Source organism: Euphorbia lathyris, chromosome 3 (assembly GCF_963576675.1).
Source record: "Euphorbia lathyris chromosome 3, ddEupLath1.1, whole genome shotgun sequence".
Lineage (NCBI taxonomy): Eukaryota > Viridiplantae > Streptophyta > Magnoliopsida > Malpighiales > Euphorbiaceae > Euphorbia > Euphorbia lathyris.
Genome location: NC_088912.1, coordinates 37,163,136 through 37,190,650, shown reverse-complemented (window position 1 = coordinate 37,190,650; position 27,515 = coordinate 37,163,136). Strand labels below are relative to the sequence as shown.

Sequence of the window (27,515 nt, the reverse complement as noted above, 5' to 3'; positions counted from 1 at the left end):
TCCTCACGACTGTTCGGTTAACAGGATCTTGACTTGGGTAAGATTCCCGAGCTTTCCGTTGAGTACTACAGTGAAAACTTTTTGAGTAAAATAGGAGGTTTTGTTGGTAAGGTCCACCATGTGGACAAGACTACAATTGGGGCCATTATGGGTAAGTTTGCTAGGGTATGTATAGATGTTGATCTGGCTAAACCTTTACTTTCAAAGTTCTGTGTTCAGGATAAAGTGTTCTTTATTGAGTATGAAGGTTTACATAACATCTATTATGATTGTGGCATGTATGGTCATTCTCAGGAGGGTTGCCCTAAAAGGGAGATGGTTGTTATAGAGAGGGTTGAGAGTAGTGTGCGGATTACTGGAGGGAACCATGGGTATGAAGGGAACTTTGGTCCCTGGATGGTGGCAAAGAGGCCCGCTAGACGTAGGAATCAACCTGCAGTGGTTCACAATCGTCCTCCTGATATCAACACAAATTCTAAGTCCCTTTCTCCTAAAGCTACTATTATTCCAAATGTCAAGGAGAAGCCTGTCCTCAAAGCTAGAAAGGAGGCTGGGGTTTCTTCAGTAGCCTTGCCTGGGTCCAGATTTGGGGCCCTGATGATTGAGGAAGTTCAAGAGTCGGACCAAGATGAGAATCATATGGATCAGAGTATTCCAGGATTGGAGTCTGTAGATCCAGTCGAGAAGGTGGTTGAATCTGTGAACCCGCTTTTTGTCTCTAAGGATGAAGCCCAGGGGGGACCCTGACCCTTGCAGCTAGAAGGATGAAGAAATCAAATGAGGTTAGTATTCCTGTTCCTGGTATTGATCCTGGGATTGGGAAATCTATGGGAGTTAACAAAACTAATATGAAAAAGCTTAAAGGAAAACAAAAAAGTGGCCTTAACACTTTGGCGTTTCCAGATAAGAGGGGGCCTGGGGGTACCTCGGTAAGGCTCTCAGGAGCCCCTAGTAAATACCTGGCTTAGGGTAGGGGTGTGGTCAGTTGTCCTCCTTTCTATGGATTTGTTATTTTGGAATGTTAGGGGTGCGGCTAGCAAGGCTACCCATATCCATATTAATGATCTTATTAAGCAGTTTAATCCATCTTGTTTTGCTCTTTTGGAAACTAAGATTAGTGGTGAGAAAGCAGATGAGGTGGTTAAGAAGTTTAAGAACTGGCACTGTGTTAGATCGGAGGCAACTGGCCGGGCTGGGGGGATTTGGCTTTTTTGGAGGCCAGATCGGATTCATTTTGATATTCTTAGCATAGATAAGCAGTTCATTCATTGTAAAGTGAGTATTTCCGGCAATACTCCCCTTTTGATTACCCTTGTGTATGCTGACCCTATCTTGTCTAATCGAAAACGGCTCTGGGAGGTTCTTTATTCTATGAGTGTCAGCATATCGAAGCCCTGGTTTGTGGCGGGTGACTTTAATGATATCGCCTTTATGAGTGATCAGAGAGGGGGATCCAATCATTATGTTAATCGTTGTCTGTATCACAAGAATAATATGGATTTATGTGGGCTTTCCGATCTGGGGGCTTCTGGTCATAAATTCACTTGGAAGCGTAATAATACTTTTGTTCGATTGGACAAAGTCTACGTTAATGTTTTAGCTCTAACTTCCTTCCCCGAGTGCTCTGTGTTGAACCTCCCGTTCCGTCATTCGGATCATTGTCCTATTTTGTTTAGACTTTTGAGAGGTAAGTATCCTAGGGGTAAGAGACCGTTCCGGTATCAGTTGGCTTGGGAGTCCCATCCTAAGTTTAAAGAGTTCGTTCATGGGAGTTGGAGACCTCAGTCGTATGTACTGCAAGCTGCTGAATGGTTCAGGAATAAGGTGCAGGGGTGGAATAGGAATGTGTTTGGGCATATTATCAGAAGGAAGAACAAGTTATTAAAGAGGATGGAGGGCATTCAACGTAGGTTGGAGGGGAGGTTTGATCATAGCCTTGAGGGCCTCCTCAAAACCCTTCAGAAGGAGCTGGAGGCTGTGCTTAGGCAGGAGGAGTTCCTTTGGTTCCAGAAGTCTCGGAAGTCCTGGATTAGAGATGGGGATCGTAATACCAAATACTTCCATCTCTCTACCCTGATCAGAAGGCAGAGAAATAGAATTGAGGCCATTAAGGATTCTAATGGTGATTGGGTTTATGAAGATGGGGTTATTCGGAACTTAGCCCTGGATTTCTACAGAGAGCTGTTCAAAGAGGAACCTGTTCTTTTGGAGAGGGCTCACTCTATTGCTACATTTCCTTTAATCAGTGAGGATTGTAGTCAGGAGGCCTTTCAACCTATTTCCCGAAAAGAGATTGACTAAGCTATCTTCAGCATTGGGGCTTCTAAAGCTCCTGGGATTGATGGTCTTCCGGCGGGCTTTTACCATAAGCATTGGGATGTCGTGAAGGAAGGCATCTATAATTTTGTCTTGGGGGTGTTCAGTGGTTCGAAGGATATTGAGCTGGTTAATAGAACCCTCCTGGTTCTGATTCCTAAGATTGATAAGCCTTCTTCCTTTTTGCATATGAGACCTATCAGTCTTTGTAATGTTCTTTACAAAACTGTTACAAAGATTGTGGCTAATAGAATCCGTGGCATTCTTTCTGTGATCATTTGTCAGAATCAGGGTAGCTTTTTTACCTGGTAGACAAATGATGGATAATGTGGTGATCTCCCAAGAGATGGTCCACACGATGAAGATTAGAAAGGGGAGGAAAGGCATTGTGGCTCTGAAGCTGGATTTAGAGAAGGCCTATGATCGAATTAATTGGGATTTCTTGATGGAGAGCCTTGAGAGAGCTAGAATCCCGGACAGCTGGAGAAGTTTAATTAAGGTATGTATTTCTTCTCCTGTGTTTCAAGTTATGGTCAATGGGGATATGTCGGAGGAATTTTCCCCGGGCAGAGGAATCCGTCAGGGGGATCCTATGAGCCCTTTCCTTTTTGTTATTGCTATGGAGAGGCTCTCTCACCTGATTCAGGATGCGATTGATAATGGGAGTTTCCACCCTGTGGCGATCAACAGCTTCTGTCCCCAGGTGACTCACTTATTCTTTGCAGATGATGTCCTTATCTTTCTTGAGGGTAATGAGGAGCAGTTGAGAGTCATTATGGATATTCTGGATTGTTTTTGTTCGGCCTCTGGGCAGAAGCTTAATATCCAGAAATCTAGGATGATGTGCTCTAAGAATATGAATCAGAGAGTCTGTAAGAGATTAAGTGATCTCTCAGGTATTCCTCTTACTGATTCTCTTGGGAAGTATCTGGGCGTTCCCCTCCACAGTGAGTGTGTGTCTAAAGGCTCCTTCAAAGAGACTTTGGATAAAGCTAATTCGAAGTGTGCCACTTGGAAAGCCAAGACTATGTCTCTCGCTGGCCGCCTCACGTTAATTCAACATGTTAATTGTGCTGCTCCCAATCACATCATGCAGGCTTGTAAGCTTCCGGATCCTGTGCTTAATGATCTTGACAAGATTAACCGTAGGTTCCTGTGGGGGGAAGCTGCGGAGGGCAGAAAGATCCATCTTGTGCCTTGGAGTGAGGTTTGCCAGCCTAAAGATTCTGGGGGTCTGGGTATTAGGAAAGCAAAGGACAATAATAAAGTTTTATTAATGAAACTCCTTTGGCGTATGTGGCAAAACCCCTCCTCTCTTTGGGTTCGCCTCCTTTGTGGTAAGTATCGGAAAGACAAAATCTTCGGGGGCCCGAAAGAGAGAGTTGCTAATTGTTCCTTCCTTTGGAAAGGACTTAGTGCTGTGTTTGATGAGTTCTGCTCGGGAGTTGGCCTGGAGGTGGGGAATGGTAAGTCCATTAGTTTCTGGTTTGATAACTGGATTGGGGATAAACCGTTAATTGAGGTGTGTTCTTCCCCCCCCCTAGTGATATACACAACTGGAGGATTGCCGATGTGGTTGACTCAGAAGGGGACTGGATCTGGTCAAAGTTTGATACTTTCTTTAGCCTTGAGACTCTCCTTAGAATACGGGGAGTGAAGGTGAGTAATCAAGAGGAAGACTTGGATAGGCACTGCTGGGCGCTGACTAACAATGGAGTTTATTCTTGCAAATCGGCCTTTGAAGCTTTCTCTCTCTTTAGATCTGATCCTCCCTCGGATGTGTGGAAGTTGATTTGGACCCTTAAAGTTCCTTTCCGTATTAGGAGTTTCCTGTGGCTGGGCGTTAAGGACAGGCTTCTTACTAATTTGGATAGGCACAGAAGGCACTTGGCTGATTCTGGAGCTTGCAGTAGATGCAGAGGCCATATTGAGACTTTGTGCCATGCTCTTAGAGATTGCTCTAATAGTAAAGAGGTTTGGAGGAAAATTCTCCCACACCATATTTTCTCTTCCTTCATGGCACATTCTGAGGTCGACTGGTTCTCTGATGGTGTTAGAGGAAAGTTGCTTCCATACATGGAGCATGGTGACATTTTCTTTGCTATTATCTGTCACCAAGTTTGGAAATGGAAAACCGAGGAGATTTTTGGAGATAAAACTGTTTTTATGACAAACTTAGCTGATTTCTTCTCGAAAAAACTTTTCTCTATTATCGATAGTTTCAAAGGAGAGTCCCTTGCCAGAGCCTCTCAGTGTTGTGATGTCCATCTCGTGGGATGGAGCAGGCCAGGAGAGGGGGTTGTGAAGCTGAATACTGATGGTTCCTGCCTCAGTAACGGTAAGATTGCGGCTGGAGGTGTGCTTAGAGATGCAAGGGGCGCCTGGCTTTCTGGGTTCTCCCAGAATTTAGGGTTGGGTTCTTCCTTTTCTGCGGAGCTCTGGGCTATTCTTACTGGAATCAATCTTGCTAAAAGGCTGGGTGTTAAGAGGCTCTCTGTGGAGTCTGATAATTTGGAAGCAATCAAAATGATTTCTGAGAATCATTCTATGGGTCTTAACAGTCGCAACCTCATCAAAGCTATTAAAAGGCTTTGCTCCTCCTTTGAGTTCGTAGAGTTCAGACACATTTTTAGAGAGCAAAATCGTGTTGCTGATCGCTTGGCGGCGGCGGGCCATGAAGGGACGTTAGGCGTTACTACCCTTCTTGTTTCCCCTAGTTTCATCTCTCCTCTTCTCTTAGAAGATAGAATTGGGGTTAGCTTCCCTAGGCTAATTCCTGGGTAGTTTGTTGTTGTTCGTTTTTCTTTTCCTTTTCTACCAAAAAAAAAAAAAAATTTAAAAGGTATAAATTATTTATTTTTATAAAAATAAATAAATCATTTATATTTTTTTTTAGGAGAAAACATTTATATCTAATTCCAACTGATATCATCACAAGTTTCTTCACGGTTGAAAGAGATGAATGGATTATAATAATTTAAACAGTAAACGGCAAGTCCGTGGGATAGAGTGGCAAAAAAAAATTCCTTTTCATTTTGGTGGATCTGGAAATGGAGAAATCAGCGGGTTTTTGAGAAGGAGGATATAAGAAGGGATAAAACTGAGTTCATCTTAGCTAAAGCTCTTGAGCTTGAGAAAGCTTTCTACAGGAAAAGCTCTCCGACTCAAATAGACAGTAGATAAATGGATAAAATGGTATCCACCGGAACAAAATTGGATTAAGATAAACACTGATGGCACAAGCAAAGGATCTCTAGGATACGCTTCAGCAGGAGGTTTGTTACGGGATCACAATGGGTTTTGGTTGGGTGGATTTGCAGTGAATTTGGGAATATGCTCAGCGCTGACAGCTGAACTTTGGGTAGTCTTCCATGGTTTATTAATGGCCTGGCAAAGAGGATTTCACCGAGTGATTATTAAGGTTGATTCGGAAAATGCAGCTCTCGCATTGGAGGAAGAGGAAAATCACCAAAATGGCCAGACTTGGCTAATTCTAAAATGTATGGAGCTGAAAGACTAAGATTGAGAGGTCGATATTTCTCATATTTACAGAGAAGGAAACAAATCCGCTGATTGGATAGCAAATTTCGCAAGAAGTTATTCTTTGGGTTGTCACGAGTATGATGTGCCTCTTATAAGCCTCCAGAATATTTTTGACGGGGACAGTACTAAACAGTCCACGAAAAAAAATTATAATCCTATGTTAAATTTTCTTGTTCCTGATCTTAACCTTCTTTTTTACAAAAAAAAAAATTTAATCAATTTTTATTTTCATAATTAAATTAAATTATCAATGAAAAATATATATTACATAATATAAAATTATTTAAAATAAAATATATTAATTTAATTATTACATAGACGTCACTTCGCGGATTCAGGTGCTTGCAGTAGATGCAGAGGCCAAGTTGAATCTTTGTGCCATGCCCTTAGGGACTGCCCTAAGAGTAAGGAGGTTTGGCAGAAAGTTCTTCCGCACCACATTCTCCCCTCCTTCTTTGCCTACTCTGAGAATGACTGGTTCTCCAATGGGGTTAAAGGTAGGTTAATGGCTAGCATGGAGCAGGGAGACATTTTATTTGCTATTATCTGCCACCACCTTTGGAAGTGGAGAAACGAGGAGATCTTTGGTGAGAAAACTGTTTTTATTCAGAACTTACCCGAGTTCTTCTCTAAAAAGCTCCTTACAATTACGGGGAGCTTCAAAAGGGGACCCCCTTGCCAATTCTACCCAGAATAAAGAGGTTCAACTCGTTGGGTGGTGTAGGCCGAAGGATGGGGTGGTTAAGTTGAACACGGATGGCTCCCGTCTCAACAATGGAAAGATCGCGGCTGGAGGCGTGCTCAGGGACGCGGGAGGTGTCTGGTTGTCTGGATTCACCCATAACCTGGGTTTGGGCTCATCCTTTTCAGCGGAACTTTGGGGTATTCTTTCTGGAGTCAAGCTTGCCAGAAATCTGGGTATTAAAAGACTTGCTGTGGAGTCTGATAATATGGAGGCTATTAGTATGATCTTTAGGTGTTTCCACCCTTTCTGATCCTCCTATCTATCTTTCTTCTCTCCTTTCAGAGGACAGAGTTGGGGTTAGCTTTCCTAGGCTGATCCCAGGTTAGCTTTTGTCTCGGTGTTGGTTTGTTTTCTTTCCTGTTTCTAAAAAAAAAAAAAAAAAAAAATATATATATATATATATATAAAATCTGATTAGACTTTAATCTTAATTTAAAGAAAGAATTTTAGAATGCAAACAATTTTTTTCTATACAATTGTAAGTTAATCAACCCAAAATAACAGTTCAATTGATTTATAATTAATCGATAGACTTAGCCGACCATAATCACCCGATTTCCCTCTCTAAACTCCTTCTGTAAACCGGTTTTGGATCTCGTACTGACAGAGGATCAAAAGCTTTGCCGTTTTCATCCCATAGAATTTCTATCGAAAAGAAAAGAATCATCGCCAATACAACAATGAACAAGTTTAATCTCTCTCCTGCGTTGCTTCCACTTCTCCTTCTTCTTTTCAGCTCGATTGTAGCATATGCATCGGCCGAAGTCATAACCCTAACCCCTGACACCTTCTCTGACAAGGTAATATAGTGATTAGACCTCCATTTTCTGTTAATATCTTTTTAATCTTATAAATTTCTCATTCACTAAACTTAGATGCAGTATTATGTAATTTTTCTTATCAGTTTCGTCCACTTCCATTTCAGCTGTGCGGTTAGACCTCGCGAACTTTGAGTTAGTTGTATGCATTTTAGTCTAGAATTGGGTTGGAATTCATGTCATTCTAAAGAAGTTTCTTTGATTTCATTTGATTTGATTTGATTGTCAATTGGCAAACTGAAATGAAAATATCAAACTGCACTTCTGTGAGTTTATTTCGTCAATTTTAAGTATTGTGCTTGGATGATAGTATACTGAACTGAGTTTGAACATGATTGTCTGCTTTTCTTTGTCTCCTAATTCCCCTTTACAATTAAGATTTTTGGAGAATTCTTTCTCTACTGTTTTTGCTTATATATATGTGTGTGTATGTATATAATTTGACACTCAATCCAAGTTGGAGGTCTCTGGTTCGATCTCAGCAGTATAAGGTTGCTTAGCTTCTTCATCTGTGATCTATAAGTCCTAGTAGCTTATTAATGCATGTAGGTTTTATCAAAAATAAAAAGATGTGCAAGTTGAATTTCTTTTGTCATATTTTTCAGGTCAAGGAAAAAGACACTGCATGGTTTGTGAAATTTTGTGTTCCTTGGTGTAAGCATTGGTAAGTAATCTGGATCTAACGTGTCAAGGATCTGCTTACACTTAGTTTTAGAAAAGATATTGCAAGTTCTTATGTTTTTTCCATTAATATGTAATGTTCCAGTAAGAATTTGGGCACACTGTGGGAAGATCTAGGAAAAGCAATGGAAGGGGAAGATGAAATTGAGGTTGGAGAAGTTGATTGTGGTACAAGCAAACCTGTGTGCTCAAAAGTTGATATTCACTCATATCCTACATTTAAGCTCTTCTATGATGGAGAAGAAGTTGCCAAATATCAAGGTAAAATCTAAACTTCAGTTGCTCACAACACTTATTCCATGTTGTAGATTACTATGCGATTCTAGTGAGGAAGGAGACCTTGAGTTTTTAACAGAATGATAAACCTTTTTCATGATTAGTATTGCCAATTTTATTCTATTGTCATTTTTTGATATCTTATTCTATTACCAATTTTTCATGATTAATATGCGATTCTAGTGAGGGCAGAGACCTTGAGTTCTAGATTATTTATTCATTTGTTGATATTATATTCTATTGCCAGTTTTTGCAACAATCAATCTCATTAAGCGTAGAAGTTGAAGCCTTCTACGTCGAAGTTAAATTTTGGATTCTGGTTTGGACATTTGATTAGTAGAAACAACAATTCACCAAAATACAGCAATCAAGTCTTGAAATCAAAAGTAAAATTTTCCTTGTGTACTAGTACCTCTGAAGGCACTGAGAGCAACATGTTCCAGATGCATACATGTTATGCATTACCATGTGATCTAGTGATAAATGCTGCCTTCAATTCTAAAGAATGATAAACCTTCATGATATATTCAGCTTCTTGTCAGTACCTTTATTTATTGACAGTTTTTGCAATAATAATCTGAATTAGGTGTAGAATTTGATGCCTTTAGTTTAACTTAGTTTTGGTTTCTGGTTTGGTCATTGGATTGATACTATTCGCCAAATATAGCAATCAAGTATTGAAACTGAAGGTAAAATTTTCCTTCTTGAGTGGTACCTCTGGAAAATTGAGTGAAATGTTTCAGATACATACATGTAAGGCAACTGTTTCAGTGATTGTGCTTAACCACTTGGTTATTCTGGAAAATTGTAATGTTCTCTTCATAATTAATAGAGGCGTTGTACTACACTAGTGAAGGGACGAAAGGTTGTAGATTGAATTGGAGCTGAAGGTTAAAAAGAAATCCAACAAGCCCTTCAAGCGGTTGATTGGAAAGGCATGTGCGTGTCAAGGAAGATTGGTATCAGTTGGATAGGCAGATTTTGTTAATTTCCCCAACTAGAAGTTGATAGAGCAGCAAAATAGTTTAGTTTCAAAATTGCTAGATAATATAGAGCATCAATGTCAAATTTTAGCAATTGAATAGAATAGAATTAATAGCCTGACTTAGTCGAAATAACCTTCAATTTCATGATTTGGGAGACTGACAACTGATATTTACTTTTGCTATATCATTGCTTGTTCTAAGAAATGTAGCAAAATGGGAGGCATGTTATTTTGGATTTCAAGAGAAAGCCTTGTACATGTATCTTGAATAGACAGACTTCTCCAAATTTCCAATATGCCCGTACAAGAGTTCCAAAGTTTGTTGATACAATTAGAGTGTCAAGATCTACTTGTGGCGATTTAATAGAATAAAACAATGGCCTGCCTCAGTGGAAATTACTTGGATTGGATGTCATGGCTAGGACACTCGGCTGGTGTTTACGTTTGTTCTTGTACTTTGTTTGTTCTAAGATGTATAGCAAGGCTTAGGCAGATCATTATTTTTCGAGGAAGAATCTTTGAGTAGATGACGAATCAGCAATTATTGTTCTGGTCCATCTCCAGACATTAGCATGAAGTGGACTTGGGAATTATCATGGCTATGGAATGGATAAAGGTACTATCAAGGCATGTGATTTTGAACATAACTTTGATAGTACTATTGGCAAAGTATCCACAAAATTACTTGGGCTTTTTCCTATACATAAAATGCTTGTGATACTCTACTGCCAACATAGTGTTAAGGAACCAATTGAACCAAAATCTTAAGCTTATAGTTGAGGCTCAAGAATAGCTTTTACTTATTATCTTTGACACACTCCCTCACGCAAATGCCCTTTGGACTTGAAACGTGTACAACACATGCCCATCTTGCCATGTGTTGAAATTTAATTAACAAATGGAGTTGTCAGTATCTGAACTCTCTACCACTTGGTCTAAGAGACTCTAATATCATGTTAAGGAACCAGTTGAACCAAAAGCTTTAACTAATAGTTAAGGTCCAAAAATAACTTTTATTATCATCTCTGACACATGGGCATAGCCAACTTGAGTAAAAATTGTGGGGTATATAACATCAAAAGAGACTTTAGTGCTAAGGTGGCACATCTCTCCAAAACTTGTACCATCCATTTCAAGGGAAATTTCTACTTTCCATTGTTTATTCTTTTGTTCATTGAGATAATTAACAAATCCAACTTATGAGGTACATAATTTCAATTTTCTTTTCCGTGATCAGATTGTGAGAACACTATTTCCTTGCATTTGGATTATGTATGCAGTGATAGAATGATTTACAACCAGCTTATAACTGAAAATCTAAGTTTGTTTTGCATGATACGCAAATGAGTAGGGCAAAGAGATGTGGAATCTCTCAAGTCATTTGTTTTGGAGGAAGCAGAAAAGGCAGCAGCAAAAGCTCAGGTTGACAGTGATCAAGAGTTGTGAATCAGCAAGGTAATCACAACAGACATTGTAATGGAACACACTAATGGGAAGAGGCTTGAGTTCTCTTCTTTTAGAGGTTATTAGTATTACTTTCTTAATTTAAAAAATAGTATAAAAATAATTCCTTTTTGTAGCTACAACCGCTTTCCCTGCATTTCTCTAATTGTTTTCTCACATGGTGCAGAAAAGGAACTTCTAGATAGAAGCAGAAAAATGGTGGAAAGACTCTCAAAGAAGTCTCATGTTTACCCAGAAACATTACTGCTACAATTTTTTTGGGTACTTGCAGCATATTTTTTTGTGTTTTTTCTTCTCCATCCTGTGCTAGATCTTTACACCTGCACGGAAAGAGCACTAATTTTGTACGCATGTATGCAAGGACGGACAATCTTGTATTGTCCTACATAAGGAATTTGACTGGGAAAGTTTGGACTATATAGTTAACAGATTCAATCTCCACAATTTGACTGGGAAGGTTTGGATTATATATGAAATTTGCCAAAAAAAAAAAAAAAAAATACAAAATTCTACGTTGAAATATTTGTAGTTCAGTGGCAGGAGAGAAGATTTTTCATCTTTTATTGATCTCCACAGCTCATGCTTCAGTGTCCTTACTGAAACTAAGGAATATTGAGATAGATACCTTGAGTTTAAAACAGCAGCAGAGCCAGCCCAGGGCTTTGGCTCTCAGCCCAGTAATAGTGGTTCCACCCATGTAGCCTTCCTAATATTTATTTATATTTACAGTAGTATTATTTCAATATTTCAAAAGTGTATTTTAATGTAAGAGTTCGTGAGTTCAGATTTCATAAATCTTATTTTATTATTAATTACTTTCCATACTCTTTATCTTTAATAACACTTTTAAACTCATTTTTATCGTATTTTTATTCAAATTCAAATAACTTATTTCTGAATTAAATTTTGATTTATAACAATTATAAAAAAATATACCTAGAAATAAAAAAATTGAAAAAATGTTATAATTGTTAAGAAATTAGCGTTTGAACTTATAGAAATAGAAAATTAAATAGGTCTAATCCCTTCCCAGCCCCTTAAACTTGTAACTTTTTTTCATTTAGTCACCTAAACTTAGAGTGTTCCTATTTAGCCACTTAAACTCAACAAATGAGACACCTTTAGCCCTTATAAGCCTACATGGCACTTACGTGTCACTTGTTGCCTTCCCAACCCCTTAAACTTGTAACTTTTTTTCATTTAGTCACTATAACGGTAAAATTTCACCACTTAAAGTATCACAAAAACCCTCAAATCCGGGAAAATTGTTTTATGGATGTCCAAATTATGGAGTTAGTTGTTTAATAACTTAATTGGTTATGATAAATTAATAACTGCATTTGACGAATTGCTAATTATTTAAATTTTGATTTGGAAAAAGAGACCAAAAGAGTTACAATATTTGAGTTTAAGTGGCTGAATGGGAGGACCTAAAATTAAAATGGCTAAATGAAAAAAAGTTACAAGTTTAAAGGGCTGGGAAGGGGTTAGACCTTGAGTTTAAGTGACTAAATGGAAAGGCCTAAAGTTATAGTGGCTAAATGAAAAAAAAGTTACAAGAAACTGGGAAGAGGTTAGGCCAATTAAATATGTACTCTTTTCAAGTATGACACTTTTAATTTTTTAATCAAGATAACAAAACCCTGAACTTTGAAAAATTAACTCTAACCAACGTAACCATATTAGTAAAGTTACATACAAAAAGGAAAAGACTTTCAAAAACTGCTCAGAAAAGAGTTTCTTTCCACAATTGTATATTTTGAGATTAGCAACAGCAAGAATTGAGAGTTGCCTGTTAGGAACAAAAGAATTTTGAACTGAACAAAATTTTCAACTACAGCGAACAATAAATAAAACATGTAATATACAAATTAAGTGATTGTTATAGGATCCAAATCTACTAAATCAGAGCTTTCTCCTAGCTGGATTTAACATACATAATAATCTGGATCATGATACTGGTTGAAGGAGATGCCCCCCTAAACAATATTGACAGCAATCCGGAAACTCCCCGCCCCTCTTTGCTGCAGATGCTGACCTTGCCACTGGTGGATCCCCCTTCTCATCAATTTTGTAAGTATGATTGATGATAGACCAATAACAGTCAATGAATGAACATTGTCGTTTTCAAGAATTGAGGTTCTTCAATTTCATGGGCAAAATGTTACGGCAGTGCAGGAGTGAGCCACGCACGGGTTCAAATAGAAGGTGGCACCTACTGAGCAAACTATATCAAGGATATGTGGAAATAAACAGAATTTGCACAAAACAAATTCAACAAAAGACTATCAGACAAGATATGAATCCAAATATACAAATATCATAAAGGCAGGAGAAACAACAGGACACAAGAATGAGATTTGAAATATTGGCTTTTATTCTTTTTGCAAGACAACGTGAGAAGCTATTATACTGCAATAATAGATCATAAGTGTAGACGATTTTTACATGAACAAAAAAAAATGGATTAAGCTCTCACAGAAATTTAAAACATATAAATAGCAATTCTCGGGCTAGCTTTTGACATCAGTAACCAAGTGAAAGTGCTACACTACTAGAAGACCAAAGATTGGCACTAAAACACGGGATTATCACCATGAAAACTTGCATAAAGTAATATGAAATATATCAGAAATCATAGCTTCAATTTAGTATTTCTCTCAAGTTTCAATTGTACAACTATCAAAACAACAAAGAAAATTCAAAAAACCATAAGAAATATATTGAGAGTACAGCAATTTAGAGATGAAATGCTACTCCGTTCACTTTTTCAGAATGTTGTCAAAATAGATTTAATAACTCATCAGAGAATCATACAACATAAAAAATCCCATCAGGAGATTAAAAGGGGATGTATGTCTCTCATGCAAACCTAAGTATACCAAACAACATAACTCTCATGTTTATGAATGTGAAAAAAGTTAGTAGTAAGGATACCGAGGATATATGCTTCAGTGTATATCAATTGGTAAACATAGTTGTTGAAGGCGAAAGGCGCGCTAAGGGGTCCTGGAGCCTAGGCTCAAGGCGCCAGTCTAGGCGCATGCCTTAGGAACACGAGAGCATAAAATAAAATAAATAAATACTCTTTTACTAGTTAAGCATAATCCAAAAAGACACTTGTGACCATACAAACAAAACAAAACTACATAAAAACATAATATTAAATCATAAATGTCATAAACACCAAGTTAAGTTCATACTTCATAGAGACATTAACATATACTTAACATTTTAACCTGAGTACCTAACTATAACTAATGCTACTAAACTAATCACCATTCATTGTCAATCAAAAAAAAAAAAACACAAAATAAAAACTAATAATCATCATCATATATTTAGTTCTTTACGGGACTGCTCTTCTTTCTTTAAATGAATGCTCTTAATCCTTCTCTATTCTTTCTATATTTAGTTATGACTCTTGATATTCTTATTTAGATCAAGGGTTAAGATTGATCTTATTTAAATTAGATTAGTGGTTGAGGTTAATCAAACATTTATTTTACAGAAAACAGTAAAAAATAAAAAATAAATAAACTCTAGTGAAAACCCTAAGGCGCGCATTGATCCAGGCTCTGAGGCGCAAGCGACGCGCACAAGGTGAGAACCTTTGGTACAGCGGCTCACTTTCTGCACTTAAGGCTCAAGACATTGAGCCTTGAGCGAGGCGCGCCTTTAACAACTATTGTTGGTAAAAAGAGCCAGATCCAGTCCCCGCACTAGAATTTTTTTTATACAGACCCTAGATTTACAACTGATTTATCAAGCCCCCGTGTTCTAAGTATTGTATTTGGTCCTCAAACTATTATAAGTGATTGTGTTGATTCCTTATTAATAAGGGCTCAATGTTACATTTACTATAGCTCGAGGGTCGAATAAAACATCATGGAACATTGCAATATATAAAATGCATATAGTCAAAGTGATGTATTACATTTTGCAACAAACATGGGAAGGATAAGAAATTCATGTATTAGCTCCAACCAAACAACCTGTCAAGTTGGGACTCGGCACACAATGTCAGTATAGTACAACGAATATAATATCAAAGGGCTTGTAATGTTCCATGATGTTTTATTTGACCCTCAAGCTATAGTAAATGTAACATTGAGCCGTTATTAATAAGGAATCAACACAATCACTTATAATAGTTTATCTCACTGAAAATGCATATAGTCAAAGTGATGTATTGCATTTTGCAACAAACATGGGAAGGATAAGAAATTCATGTATTAGCTCCAACCAAACAACCTGTCAAGTTGGGACTCGGCACACAATGTCAGTATAGTACAACGAATATAATATCAAAGGGCTTGTAATGTTCCATGATGTTTTATTTGACCCTCAAGCTATAGTAAATGTAACATTGAGCCGTTATTAATAAGGAATCAACACAATCACTTATAATAGTTTATCTCACTGAAAATGCATATAGTCAAAGTGATGTATTGCATTTTGCAACAAACATGTGAAGGATAAGAAATTCATGTATTAGCTCCAACCAAACAACCTGTCAAGTTGAGACTCGGCACACAATGTGCACACAATGTCAGTATAGTACAACGAATACAATATCAAAGGGCATACAGATAAATATGGTTTAAATGTAACAGAACTCCTTGTATGACATGCAATAGAACGTCAATGCTTAATACCTGAACTAGTTTCTGTTACTTGAATATTCAAAATCATCTTTAAGCAAATTAAAAGGTTTCTTGTATACAGAAATGCAACAGAACTATATCACATATGGCATGGAAAAGAAGGTCAATACTCAATACCTGAACTAATTTCTGTTATTTGAATATCCAAAGTCATCTTCAAGCACATTAAGAAGCTTATTGTAGATATGGCCATCCAGAAGATCTTTCTCTTGCCATTCCTTCAACAATTGCATTGCCTCTCTAACCGTTTGCTGCCTGCAAATCTCATCCAGGACCGTCCTGTATGTGATGAAATCGGGTGACTTATGTCTTCTTATCATTTCCCACAAATAATCTACAGCTACATTAACTTCTCCATTAAGAGCCAAAGCATTCACAAGTGAGTTGTAGGACTTGCTACTTGGGATGAAGCCTTTCTTCTCCATCTCCTCACACAACTCCCTAGCATTATTAGTTCGACCTTGAGAACACAACCCATGGATCAAATAATCATAGGAGAATGCATTGGGCACGCAGTTATAGACTGTACCCATTTGGTGGAATATTCTCAAAGCATCATTCACATGAAGAGAAAGAACATACCCTTTTATCATGGAATTCAATGAAAAAATATCAGGTTCAACTCCATCATCCACCATCTGCTTAAACAAACATCTAATAGTGTCCATATAAATATGATTTATATAAGAATTCCTTCCCCTACTCAACATTGCCGTAAAAAGACTGTTATAGGTTCGAATGGACGGTCTACATTCCAAGTTTGGAGAATTTTTCATATGCTTAAATATATTTACTGCTCTAGTCAACTTCCTAGCTTCAGTGAAGAAATAGATAATCGTATTGTACAAAGCCTCATTACCAATATAGGGAACAGCAAGCACTTGATTAACAACATCATCCATTTCTTGGTACATTTTAGCTACACCAAGCTTCTTTATAGTAATATGGTAAGTAAATGTGTCATGCCTAAATCTAGGGGTTTGTGATGCCCAATTAAATATCTCAAAACATACCAAAGGATCTTCTTCAACTGTTAAGACATTGCAGAGTTGTTCGTTACTGAATCGTGGTGGGAGTTGGGAAATCGCTTGTTGAAATTTAGCTTCATTAAGGACAGGCTTCCTGCCGGCTTTTAACCTTTTACTTTGTCTCCTTCTAAATGACCTTGATGGCACTTTAGTTGAGTAATAAGAACAAAGAAAACCGCCAAAAGAGCCAGTAATAATTTGATTTGAGGGAAAACTGTAACCAAGACAGCTTTCAGTCTGACCAAAAACCTTGAATGAGTTGATATTGGCAGTCAGAGGACAAGAACTCGCAGAGAATTGACTCAATGAGATAAATGAGGGAAATGCAAAATTGCAGAAACTTGCACAGTGATAACTCAGACGTGGGACACTGATAAAAGAAACTTTAGAGTAAATTTGTGCTATGGAATCTCTACGTAAATAAATCATTTGAAACCAACAAACCCAGATGGAGAATTTTGAAAAAATTGGGATGGAGGAGATAGAGCCTAGTGAACTGAGTATGCAAAAGCTTGGAAGCTATTCGAAAAGGGGATGACTTGAAGAGCTGACTTGAAAGTGCCTGATTTCCCTTCACTTTCTGACGTGAATGTCCAGTTTTCACATCTTCTCGCCAATTTTGACCTGCTAAGAAGAATTCTAATCAACCTCAAAATTCAAAACAAAATTCAATCACAGTCAAAAATCCCCCAACAAGCAGACAGTATCACTTTCTCCTCACATTTATTGCAGTCTCGTTAAACAAATTCAGAAAATTGTTCAGACAATCGAGTTAACTTGACTACAAGGTCCAGTTCAATTCTGAACTCCTTTAGTTCATGGTAAAATTTTGCGTGGTAACTTGTCAATTCATTTTATATATACCGTTTTGCAAAAATATTCCTTACTATACAAGTTGTATCTCATTAAACTTAATTTTTATTCTTTTTTTATTGTTAATATGAACTAATACCTCTGAAGCACCGACTCGGGTGCGGACACGGCAAACGGCATTTTTAGAAAATATGAGACATGGGTGCAACGGGGACACGGCAAATTTTATATAATTAATTATATATATATTAGATATAAAAATATATAAAAAACTTGCTAACTCACAAATAAATCATTCTCTAATCCATAAAAAAAATCCATAATAAGATAAGTCATTAATTCATCACAAAAACAATAACTACTACAAATCAAATCAAACCAAAGTACTTAATCTTCAAACCATAACTATGAAATTCGAATATCCAAAAGAACTATGAAATTGGAACCCCAAAGGGAAGGGAAGGGAATGGTTTCTGTTTTAGGTTTAAAGAAAAAGGAAAATCAGAGAAGAACACTGAGAAGAATCGCGCATGTAAGAACCCAGGAGAGAAGGAATTGTTGAAGGATGTTGATTTGCGCAGGAAGGAGATGATGTTGATTTGCGCAGGAAGATGGAATCGTGATGTCGAAGGAGATGGAATCGTGATGTTGTGATTTGCAGGTTGCAGGAGAATCGCGATTTGCGCAAAGGAAGGAAGGAGAGAAAGAATACCTAATTTAATTTGCGATACAAGTGAGTCTAATTTAGGTTTTGTTGGTAAAATGTTTAATTGATCCTTAAATTTTATAATTTTTAAAAAAAAAACCCTAATGTTTTACCCCAGCCGAGTCCCCATCCGAGTCCCCCGTGTCCCGCCGTGTCCAACTTTCCGGTCGTCTCCCCGCCGTGTTCGGCCATGTCCCCGCCGTGTCCCTGCGTCCGACGAGTCCGACTCGGCCACGGCGACCCCGTCCATGCTTCATAGACTAATACAAATATGAAAAATACAATTTTCTTTATATAAAATAGAAATATAATATTGTTCCCTTGACAATTTGTTTCATTTAAATTGTAGATGATTAGATCATAAAAAAAAATAAAAGAATATTATAAATTTGTGTATGTGTGTGTGTGCAGTAATTTATGATTATTTTTATTTTTAATAAAATATATATACTGTTTTTTACCATAAGTTCTTATAAAATGCAATCTGGAGAAGCAAGTAATTATGTTTTCTCATTTTCAAACCACATTATCAACTACTACAACAACAACAACAAAGCCTTAGTCCCGAAATGATTCGGGGTCGGCTAACATGAACCATCATATAAAACCGTGAAATCAAATCGTGTCAACGACACAAATTCGCTCCCTCCACTCCGTCCTATCCACTACCATATTTTCCTCAATTCCCAGTAAACTCATATCACTCTCGATCACCCTCCTCCAAGTTTGCTTAGGTCTTCCCCTACCCCTCACCACTACATCCCTTTGCCACTCTTCGGTCCTCCTAACCGGCGCATCAAGCGCTCTACGTCTCACATGGCCAAACCACCTTAGTCGGTTTTCTCTCATTTTATTCTCAATAGATGTAACCCCTACTTTTGTCCTAATTATTTTATTACTCACCCGATCCTTTCTCGTATGACCACACATCCATCTCAACATACGCATCTCCGCCACCGACATCTTATGGATGTGCCAGTGTTTCACTGCCCAACACTCCGTACCATATAACAATGCTGGTCTGATTGCCGTGCGGTAAAATTTTACCTTCAATCTATTAGGCATGCCGGGGTCACAAAGGAAACCCGTAGCACTCTTCCACTTCGACCAACCAGATTTAATCCTATGAGCAACATCTCCATCTACTTCTCCATCCGGGGTCACAAAGGAAACCACATTATCAACTATATTAATAAAATAAAAATCTTGCTAACCCAAAAAAAAAAAACTATTAATAAATTATAATATATTAATAACAACACCATATTTATACATTAAAAAAAAAAATACAATACAACCTACAATCTAGATATGTAATCTTGCTACATGCACATAGCAATGCAATTCTATACAATTTAATTCAATTGAGATACTAATAGTGTATTAAATTACTATGAATAAATATAGATAACAGGCAACCCATCCCCTATGTACACATGGGTCAATGGCATGTCTTCCCTCCCAAAGAGTTGCTAGTCAGTGCCCAAATCACGGGATTATATAGGAAGGTCCCGGTCTTCCAACTCAAAAAAATACCTCCCACATAAAAGCTGACATATGTATCCCATTTAATCCAAATCATCAATTAAAAAAACTTCTATATTTAATTCAAGAATAACAGCTCCCTCCTTCCTTATTTCTTTCGACTTAGTCTTGTAGCCCCTCCACCGGTCATCTCCTGCCATCCTTCTCCAGCTAATCTCCGCCGCCGATCTCTGATGCCAATCCGCTGATCTCGATTTTCATCGATTCGTTACACCATGTTATCACTTCAAATAAGAAGTCAGAATATTCATATTAACTTGTATTTTTCTATTGCCTGAATTTCAAACATATCAATATAAAAGAAATGTAATCAAAACCAACCCACTCGTCTATGAGTCTGCATTTTCAACATTTTATCAAGATGAGGTGTACTTAGGACATTAGAGGAATGAGGATTAAAAAAACCATTATCGTCAAAAGAAATAAGGAAATCGGCATGAGATCGACAGAGTATATTCCACTATTAAGACATGAAGATCACGTTGTGAGATCGGCGTCGGAGTTCCGCGGCAAAGGTAGGAGAGGAAGGAGATGACCAGTGGATGGAGGGGCTGCATCAAAAGAAATAAAGGAGGGAGCTGTGTAATTAAATACAAATTCTTTTTAATTGATGATTTGGATTGAATGGCATATATATGTCAGTTTTTGTATGGAAGGTATTTTTGTGAGTTGGAAGACCTGGACCTTCCTATAAAATCCCCCAAATCACACTGGCACTCTCCTGCCACGCGCCCTCAAATGTCAGGCGCAGCCATCAAAACCCACATCCCTATGGTCTGGGACCCACCAGATAATGATGACATTAATCCATATATAAAGACATTCATAGTTCAAAATAAGACATCCATTTCCTCATTTACTCCTTATTTCATTTATTCTCAATCACTTCTCCATTTAACTCCTCTGCTAACTTAGTCACCATAGTCAAGGTGCCGATTTCCAGCCCTCCTCTAACCTCATTTTTTTTAGGAAGCCTACCTTAATATCCTTTTAGTAGTATCAAATATAAACTACAAACTCAAATTATAAGTCAACTTGAAAATAAGGATAAAATTACTATCATTGTTTAATATAGAAAGGGACCGCAGAACTGTCTGGTTGCTCTAAAAACTCATCTTCTGAGGAAATGATCACTCCAATTACTTGATGATGGAAATAACAACTTATTTGTCTCCCCTACTTCAATGAAAGAAAAATTTCATAATATGATTTTTTATTCCATAAACTTAAATGTATAAAAATCTAGCAACTTGTTCCCAAACACAACTGAAACGGGGTACTTAGTAGAATTTCTCCTTTAAAATGCTAACAAACATTCTAAATGCACTAGGTCCCGCAGGTAATAAGTTTCGAGCGTCATCCTTATTCTCTATTTTAGCAACTCCGTTCAAATATTATGCTTACTAATATTGGATTCCTTCATCGGCCTTTCAATATATTGCTAAATACGGAGAAGAAAAATCAAATATCCAACCTATTCAACTACAGTTTCTAAACTTTCAAGAAAGTTGGTGATGTAACCGCTTTGTAACTAATAGAGAGCTAATATTCTTTAATGCAACATAAAACCAAGAAAGGTAGGATAAAATCGGGTCAGGGCAGATGATGTACTCAAAAATTAATATATATAGGCACATCGTCAACAGAGCAGAGGAGTGGATCAGAGCTATCAAAACAGATCCCAATAGATTAGTGCTGTATCAAAGCAACATAACCAGTGTACTGACTAAGCAAACACAAATCTATTCGCCACTAACCATGGCCGCTAATATATGTGATTATTATTGAGATAAATAAAGCAATATATCGCAAGGCTAATGAACCATCAAGTGACATATATTACTGCTAAATACAGCAATAGAAGACTGAGCAAAAGCAGACAATTGACACAATAAGCAAATTAGGCCTCAGACATTAAAAACTAACGTCCTCGTAACGGCTGAGCATATGGAGGCAAGCCAGGCTGTGAGGAGTATGTGCAAATTACAAGATTCATGTGAGTGCTTATTTTGTGGCCTTGGAAATTCTTGAGGCTTAACTGACGTAGTTGATGAACCAATCATGCAAGCCATTGCCCTTATACATCAACTAACCCCTGATCGGGTAATCATAATCACTTTTCTACTGAATCAAATTAAGATCAAGCCAAACAATAGTCAATAACGAAAATTCTTGACTTTTAATGAACTTCGATAGGCTGCTTTAAACTGCTGGGATTACCAAAAGGACTAGCAGGAAAACATGCAAGGGTTGGATCTCAAAATTGGATGATGGAGATCTACCTAAAATTGACAAACTAGCGGCAAGAAAGATCATGAGAGCATAAGTTCATGTCAAAAACATTACAAGTTCATACAAGGCGGTGGAATACCTTTGGGATGGCGAAATCTGATGAACATATGCAGTGTTGTTCTGTTACCTGTTTCCCATTGTCCATTTATTACCAAATACCACATGGCCAACCTGTAGTTCTATATTTCAAAGCAAGCTTACTCAAAAGCACCAAGGTCACGCAAACCATGTACAAGTGTTCCTTTCAACTATAGGAAATACTATATGTTTGTTTGTAAATGATATCTTTTCCTTCCCCAGAAAGTTCAATTGTTTTTGGTTGACAAATATTATTGATATTATGAATGAGCATTCAAATGAAGCTTTAATTAAGCAACTTCAGTTTTCTGCATTGAGTATTTATCACCCGTAGTCCTAGAATTATCAGGTATCGCCATAGCCACTAAAGATCAAGCATGGAATAGATTTTTTCAAGGAATCATTAAAAAAAATCCAGATACCAACAAACAGAAAAGCATAGCTACTGGTTCAACAAAATCCAGAGTTCAAAATAATATAGAAATTAGCTAACACGGCATGCAATTCAATTAGATTGATGACACGAAAACCAGTGGCGGAACCAGAGTCTTAGATGATCCGGGGCTCAAATATTGAACAGCAAAAAATTTTATAAAGTAAAAAAATTCAAAATATTCAAAATTGTACAAAATTGAGTCATGCGATCGTACATTTTTTTTGATAACGTTATAGATTAGTTTCATCACCTATACCTACAAAAACATCATTTTTCAATTGGAGTTCGAAGCCCCGAATCTGAAATATCTTTTCTGAATTGAACTCGATAAAAACCATTCAATTAAACAAAAACCATTCAATTAAATTAAACAAAGAGAACCATTCGATTAAATTAAACAAAGAACAACAAAGAACATAAGAAAACAATTCAATTCAATTAACACAGCAAAAACAATGCAATCAAACAAGAGCACCTGCCTTCAATTGAACAATTCAATTAAACACCAACACAACAGCAAAAACAACAATTAAACCTTGCCTTCAATTACAATTTCACAAACTTGCTGCCAGCCAAAACTTAATCAATTAAACCTTCAATCAATTAAGCTACTAGAATAAATTAAACCTTCAACCAATTAAACTTTTATCAGCAAAAGAACCAACAGCAATCAAATTCAATTATTTTCTTCACAGAACAATAAATTCTGGTCGGAGTTGATTTACCTTTCAGTTGAAGAAAATAGAAGGTTGCGGTGCCGGAAGGAGCGACAGCGGTGGTGGAGGCTGACCGGCAGTCAGTAGAGTGGCGGACTCGCGTGCGATTTCTCTGCAGGGATGGAAACAATTTAGGGATTGGCTTTGTGTGGGAATAACAGGTCACGGGTGTATTTTGTAATTCCAATTCACTTAATGAAACGACGTCATTTTTCTCATTAAATAAAACGATGTCGTTTTGAGTTAAAGGAATTAGAAATGAAAATTACAAAACAGACCCTTATGTTCTTCATCTTCTCGAAATAGCAGTTTCAATGGAAGGGGCTAGAGTTTACTGGTTTTAAACTCAAAGGTAAAAAAAATATTTTTTTCTTAACTTTCCGGCTGGCTGCCGGGGCTCCCCCCTCATCCCGCCACTGACGAAAACCATAATATATTGAGGAAATTATTATCTCGTTGAAGATTACCTGAAGATTGTGGAAGACGAGCAACGGTTCCCAAAGATATGTGGCGAGCATCGATTGCCAGAAAGAACAGGCAAGCTCAGACTACCAGATAAGAGGAGCGGCGAGCTTCCGCAAGAAGGGAAGAGAAGCAGCGAGCTTCGACTGTGGAGAAGAGAAACGGTGATCACCGACCGAGGAAAGTAGACGACGACGGAGGAAGAGGGGATTTTCTTGGAGAGGGAGAACGATAATAACACCGAGGATATTTCAGTCATATTGGAACACAATGGGGCTATTTTTGTCAACTGCTGAAAATCTTAAATTTGGGCACATAATTCGGTAAAACATGGGGTAAATTTGAAAAAAAAGGTTTATTCATTCTTTGATTTTCTGGAAAAAAATCTGCTGTCCCCGCATGTGGTCTCCTTATTTGTCTCCCTTTTGTTTTTTTGACATGTGTAATTTTAATTCTAATTACCATTAACATCTTAAACATTGTTAACTTTAGTTAATCCTGTGAATTAAGACTATGGTTAACCAAAGTTCACAATGAGCGTGTTTTATTTAGGAATACTTATTCCTTTTTCTTCCGATAATCTTCTTTCTCCTCCGATTCCATTCTAGATCAATTATCTACTACAATTTCAAACAGTTGTCCCTTTGAAGTTCTCCACTCTCAATCCTCTCTGCTTCTTCTTCCATGGATTTTGCTTCTTCTTGTAGCAGATATCTTTGATTCATCTTTCAATTGGTACTTCGTAACATATTTGATTTTCAAAAACTAAGAGTTTATTACTCCCATAACATATTTGATTCCACACCAATTTAATTGTTAGTACGCTTTGAAACTTAAAACAGCAAATCAAAGTTTATAAAGTTATCTTGTGAGCATTTATTTGTTTGTTACTGTCATTGTTCAGTGCGGGGATATTTATTTATCAACATTGGTTGACAGAGTCTTAAAACCAAAGTATTTTTTAAACAAATACCTAAATACTCATGTTATGAAATATCTGTTTAACATAGTGTCTTAATCATTAGTTTTCTTCTTTAGATTCTGATGCAATGTGGGCAGATTCTGACAAAATTGATGAAACAGAAGCATGGTTGTATCTTTAACGTGCCAATTGACGGATTTTACCTACATGATTATTATGATATAATTAAAAATTCGATGGTTTTGGGAAGCATGAAGTCGAAAATGAGAAATAATTTGTGCGAATTTCGGTTTGATTTTGCATATGTCCTGATTTGTGATGTACCATTTCAAATTTTAAGAATTTTGATCCTTTGGTTCGATTTGGAGATTATCATTGCAGTTTTTTTTGTTACATTGAAGAGTTACTTTATGTGCGCGACAATCGCGGCTGGAGACTGGTTTGCCAAAGGTAGATCGGAGGATAGTTCAACAATGAGAGCAAGCATGACATGGCTCTAACGATCAGTGTTTTTCTTAAGGAATGAAATGATATCGGCCATGATTTATATTGTAGTATTCATCTTGCTGATTTATATAAGTTGCTGACAAAGACCTGAAGACATGAGCTATTCAAGGCCAGTTTCACCTGTGATGCAATAGCTTCTGATCTAGCAGCAGAAATCACAGTATTCCACGAAGAGATTGATTACTCAACAAAACTAATAGAATCTGCAGAAATGTTGTTTCAAGTTGCAACTAAGAACCAAATAGTCAAAGAAGGAACATATTTGTGGAGGACAAGCGACAAGGTTTTATAACTCATCTGGCGGTAAAAAGGAACTTGTATGGGAAAGAACTTGGCTTTACTTTGCTACTGGTAATCAGAATTATCTAAGATATGCTACTGATCATTTTAATGAAGCAGAAGATAGAAGGAAATATCAGATAAAACACCTTTCTATTGAAACAAGCTTATTGCTAACGCTGTAATTTTTGGTCGAGAAGAAAGCATAATAGGCTAACGGTTATGAGTGATGATAGAAATATAACAACAGCAATTGGTTTGGATATTAGTTTGGCATTGATCAACATATTCCTTGTTGCATACCCACATGATATCACCAACGTCAAACTCCACACTATGCATACCATTTTTTCTTTTCTCTCTTGTGTTTGTGTGAGAGAATGGTACTTATAGTATAAAGAGGATAGTTTCTGCAATAATTATGTAATTACTATCAACATAAAATTGATTAGTCAATAGGATAGTTTCTGCAATAATGATGGTATTTGGGTCTAATTACATCCTTTTGTGTTACTTCTCCTATTTGTTCCTTGATTTTATTTTTTAATTACTAAATTAGGTTATGCATCTTTTACTTTCTCTAATTGCAAATTAAATTTTTGCTGTTCAATTCCAAAGTGATGACAATGTAATAATTTTGCAGATATCAAGTTCTATGTTAACATGAAAAGTAATAATACTTGTTTATGATGGCAATACTGTAGAATGTTATTTTTTTGAATTTACTCCATAGGGCAAACTTAAACAGGGACCCCTGAAACATTGAGCCAGATCACAAAATTCCATAACCAGTAAACTAAAACCACAGATTATGACTGCAAATATCAAAACTCACATTTCTTTTATCATTTTAAAGACATTAAACCATCATTCCAATATCAAATAAATTGCAAGAAGATTTTCATCCTTCCATTCCTTTGCTACCACTGTGGCCACTCTGTTTGCTGTAACCTTTGTTGGTCCCTAGTAATTAGTTCCAAAGGGGGGTTAGGAACTAATGTAATTTTTTCGCTTTTAATTATGCTGATTTAATGTTATTTTAAGAGTTTGATAACTCAGCGTGTTGGTCAGCACGGGCGTTTGATTAGTCAGACAGTTTTAGTCTATGCTGACTAAGACTGCTTGACTTGAGAGTTGGGAATTGACACTTGAAAGGTCAGCTTCCAACTTAGCACTCAGATTTACTCAGTTTTAGTTTCAACAATTTATAAGCTGAGTAAATACAACAAGCAACACATGCACATATATATATATATATATTGAGAGAGAGAGTTTAGAAGTTACTCAGCACGACTTATCCTGGTTCGGCCTCTCTGCCTACGTCCAGTCCCCAGTTCCTCCTGGGATTTCAATCCAATACTGAGCTCTTTCAAGGTAGAGCATAAACCCTTTACAAGGCAGTGAGTATGCAAGAGTACGTCCTCTATTCGTCTACTCAGCTCCTACTAAGTACTACAACCCAGCACTTAGATTTTTCTACCACTGAATACTTACAACCAAGTACTCAGCTCAACACTCTCAATATTCCTATTGATCACACACTTGTTCTTTTTCAGCTAAAGAACACCTTAGATGATTACAAAACAATCAATCTAGCATTTACACAGAGAATAGAAAAGTTGGTGTAAGATCTTTTTGTATTTGAGTGCTTTCAGAATTTTCTCTCTTGTATTTTTCTTTTGATACTTGGGCAAATGATCCAAGAACTACCATTGTCCTTTTATAGATGAAATTCTGAAGATTGGATCATTTGAGATGATTTAGCCGTTAAGTCCAAAACGGCTCTTTTAGCAGACAGCTTCTGGTCAGCTTCAGTCTGTTCCGCCATTCCCTTCCTCTGTTTTCTTCAGGCGTCAGGTTTTGTCTTCTTGCATCAGACTTGTCTTTTTGTGCCAGTTGTCTTTTACCAATAATCCATTGACCCATGATTCTTGGAATTAGTCTTCTTTGTATTTTCGAGGCTTCAATTATTGGTGCAGAAGATTGCAGACCTTGTCCTTTAGTGAACGGATCTTTCATGCTGTCCTGACCGTCACTCAGCTTCATTCGTTATCTTCGAATGTTCCACTTCCATGCTGAGTTCCTTCTTAGTCAGCTCCGTTCTGTTTATACAATTCTAAAGGAGTCTTCTAACTTAGTTAGCTTTGTTCTGTCAACTTTGAAGGAAACTTCTGAGACTGAGTTCCACTCCACTCAGCTTCTATTCTTTCATGCTGAGTTCCCGATCCACTCAGTT

General features: G+C 37.1%; 2 protein-coding genes across 10 annotated transcripts; one reads left to right on the top strand and one right to left on the bottom strand.

Moving 5' to 3' along the window:
- The first annotated feature begins 7,119 nt into the window (after positions 1-7,119).
- Positions 7,120-11,652, top strand: LOC136224835 (protein disulfide-isomerase 5-1). The gene is made up of 5 exons (XM_066013260.1): positions 7,120-7,404; positions 8,028-8,086; positions 8,189-8,364; positions 10,716-10,819; positions 10,995-11,652. Exons 1-4 carry the CDS (start codon positions 7,285-7,287, stop codon positions 10,808-10,810), a joined length of 450 nt encoding a protein of 149 aa, XP_065869332.1. The 5' UTR covers positions 7,120-7,284; the 3' UTR covers positions 10,811-10,819; positions 10,995-11,652.
- A 905-nt stretch (positions 11,653-12,557) lies between these two features.
- LOC136224148 (pentatricopeptide repeat-containing protein At2g27800, mitochondrial-like) lies at positions 12,558-23,756 on the bottom strand. Of its 9 annotated transcripts, none has more exons than XM_066012409.1 (5): positions 23,577-23,756; positions 23,119-23,221; positions 21,959-22,058; positions 15,613-17,147; positions 12,558-13,043 (listed from the first exon to the last, which is right to left on the bottom strand). In XM_066012409.1, exon 4 carries the CDS (start codon positions 16,950-16,952, stop codon positions 15,618-15,620), a length of 1,335 nt encoding a protein of 444 aa, XP_065868481.1. In that variant the 5' UTR covers positions 16,953-17,147; positions 21,959-22,058; positions 23,119-23,221; positions 23,577-23,756; the 3' UTR covers positions 12,558-13,043; positions 15,613-15,617. The 9 variants fall into 9 exon arrangements, 7 of the variants coding, with proteins under 7 accessions (XP_065868481.1, XP_065868483.1, XP_065868482.1 ...); XM_066012411.1 differs by having other exon boundaries at positions 21,959-22,050; XM_066012410.1 differs by having other exon boundaries at positions 21,959-22,006.
- Positions 23,757-27,515: the final 3,759 nt, after the last annotated feature.

Bases quoted from the DNA above. Each gene is read 5' to 3' on its own strand.
- LOC136224835 (XM_066013260.1), top strand. From the start codon at position 7,285: ATGAACAAGTTTAATCTCTCTCCTGCGTTGCTTCCACTTCTCCTTCTT. The intron at 7,405-8,027 runs GTAATATAGTGA...CATATTTTTCAG, and splicing joins CTGACACCTTCTCTGACAAG to GTCAAGGAAAAAGACACTGC. The intron at 8,087-8,188 runs GTAAGTAATCTG...GTAATGTTCCAG, and splicing joins GTTCCTTGGTGTAAGCATTG to TAAGAATTTGGGCACACTGT.
- LOC136224148 (XM_066012409.1), bottom strand. From the start codon at position 16,952: ATGATTTATTTACGTAGAGATTCCATAGCACAAATTTACTCTAAAGTT.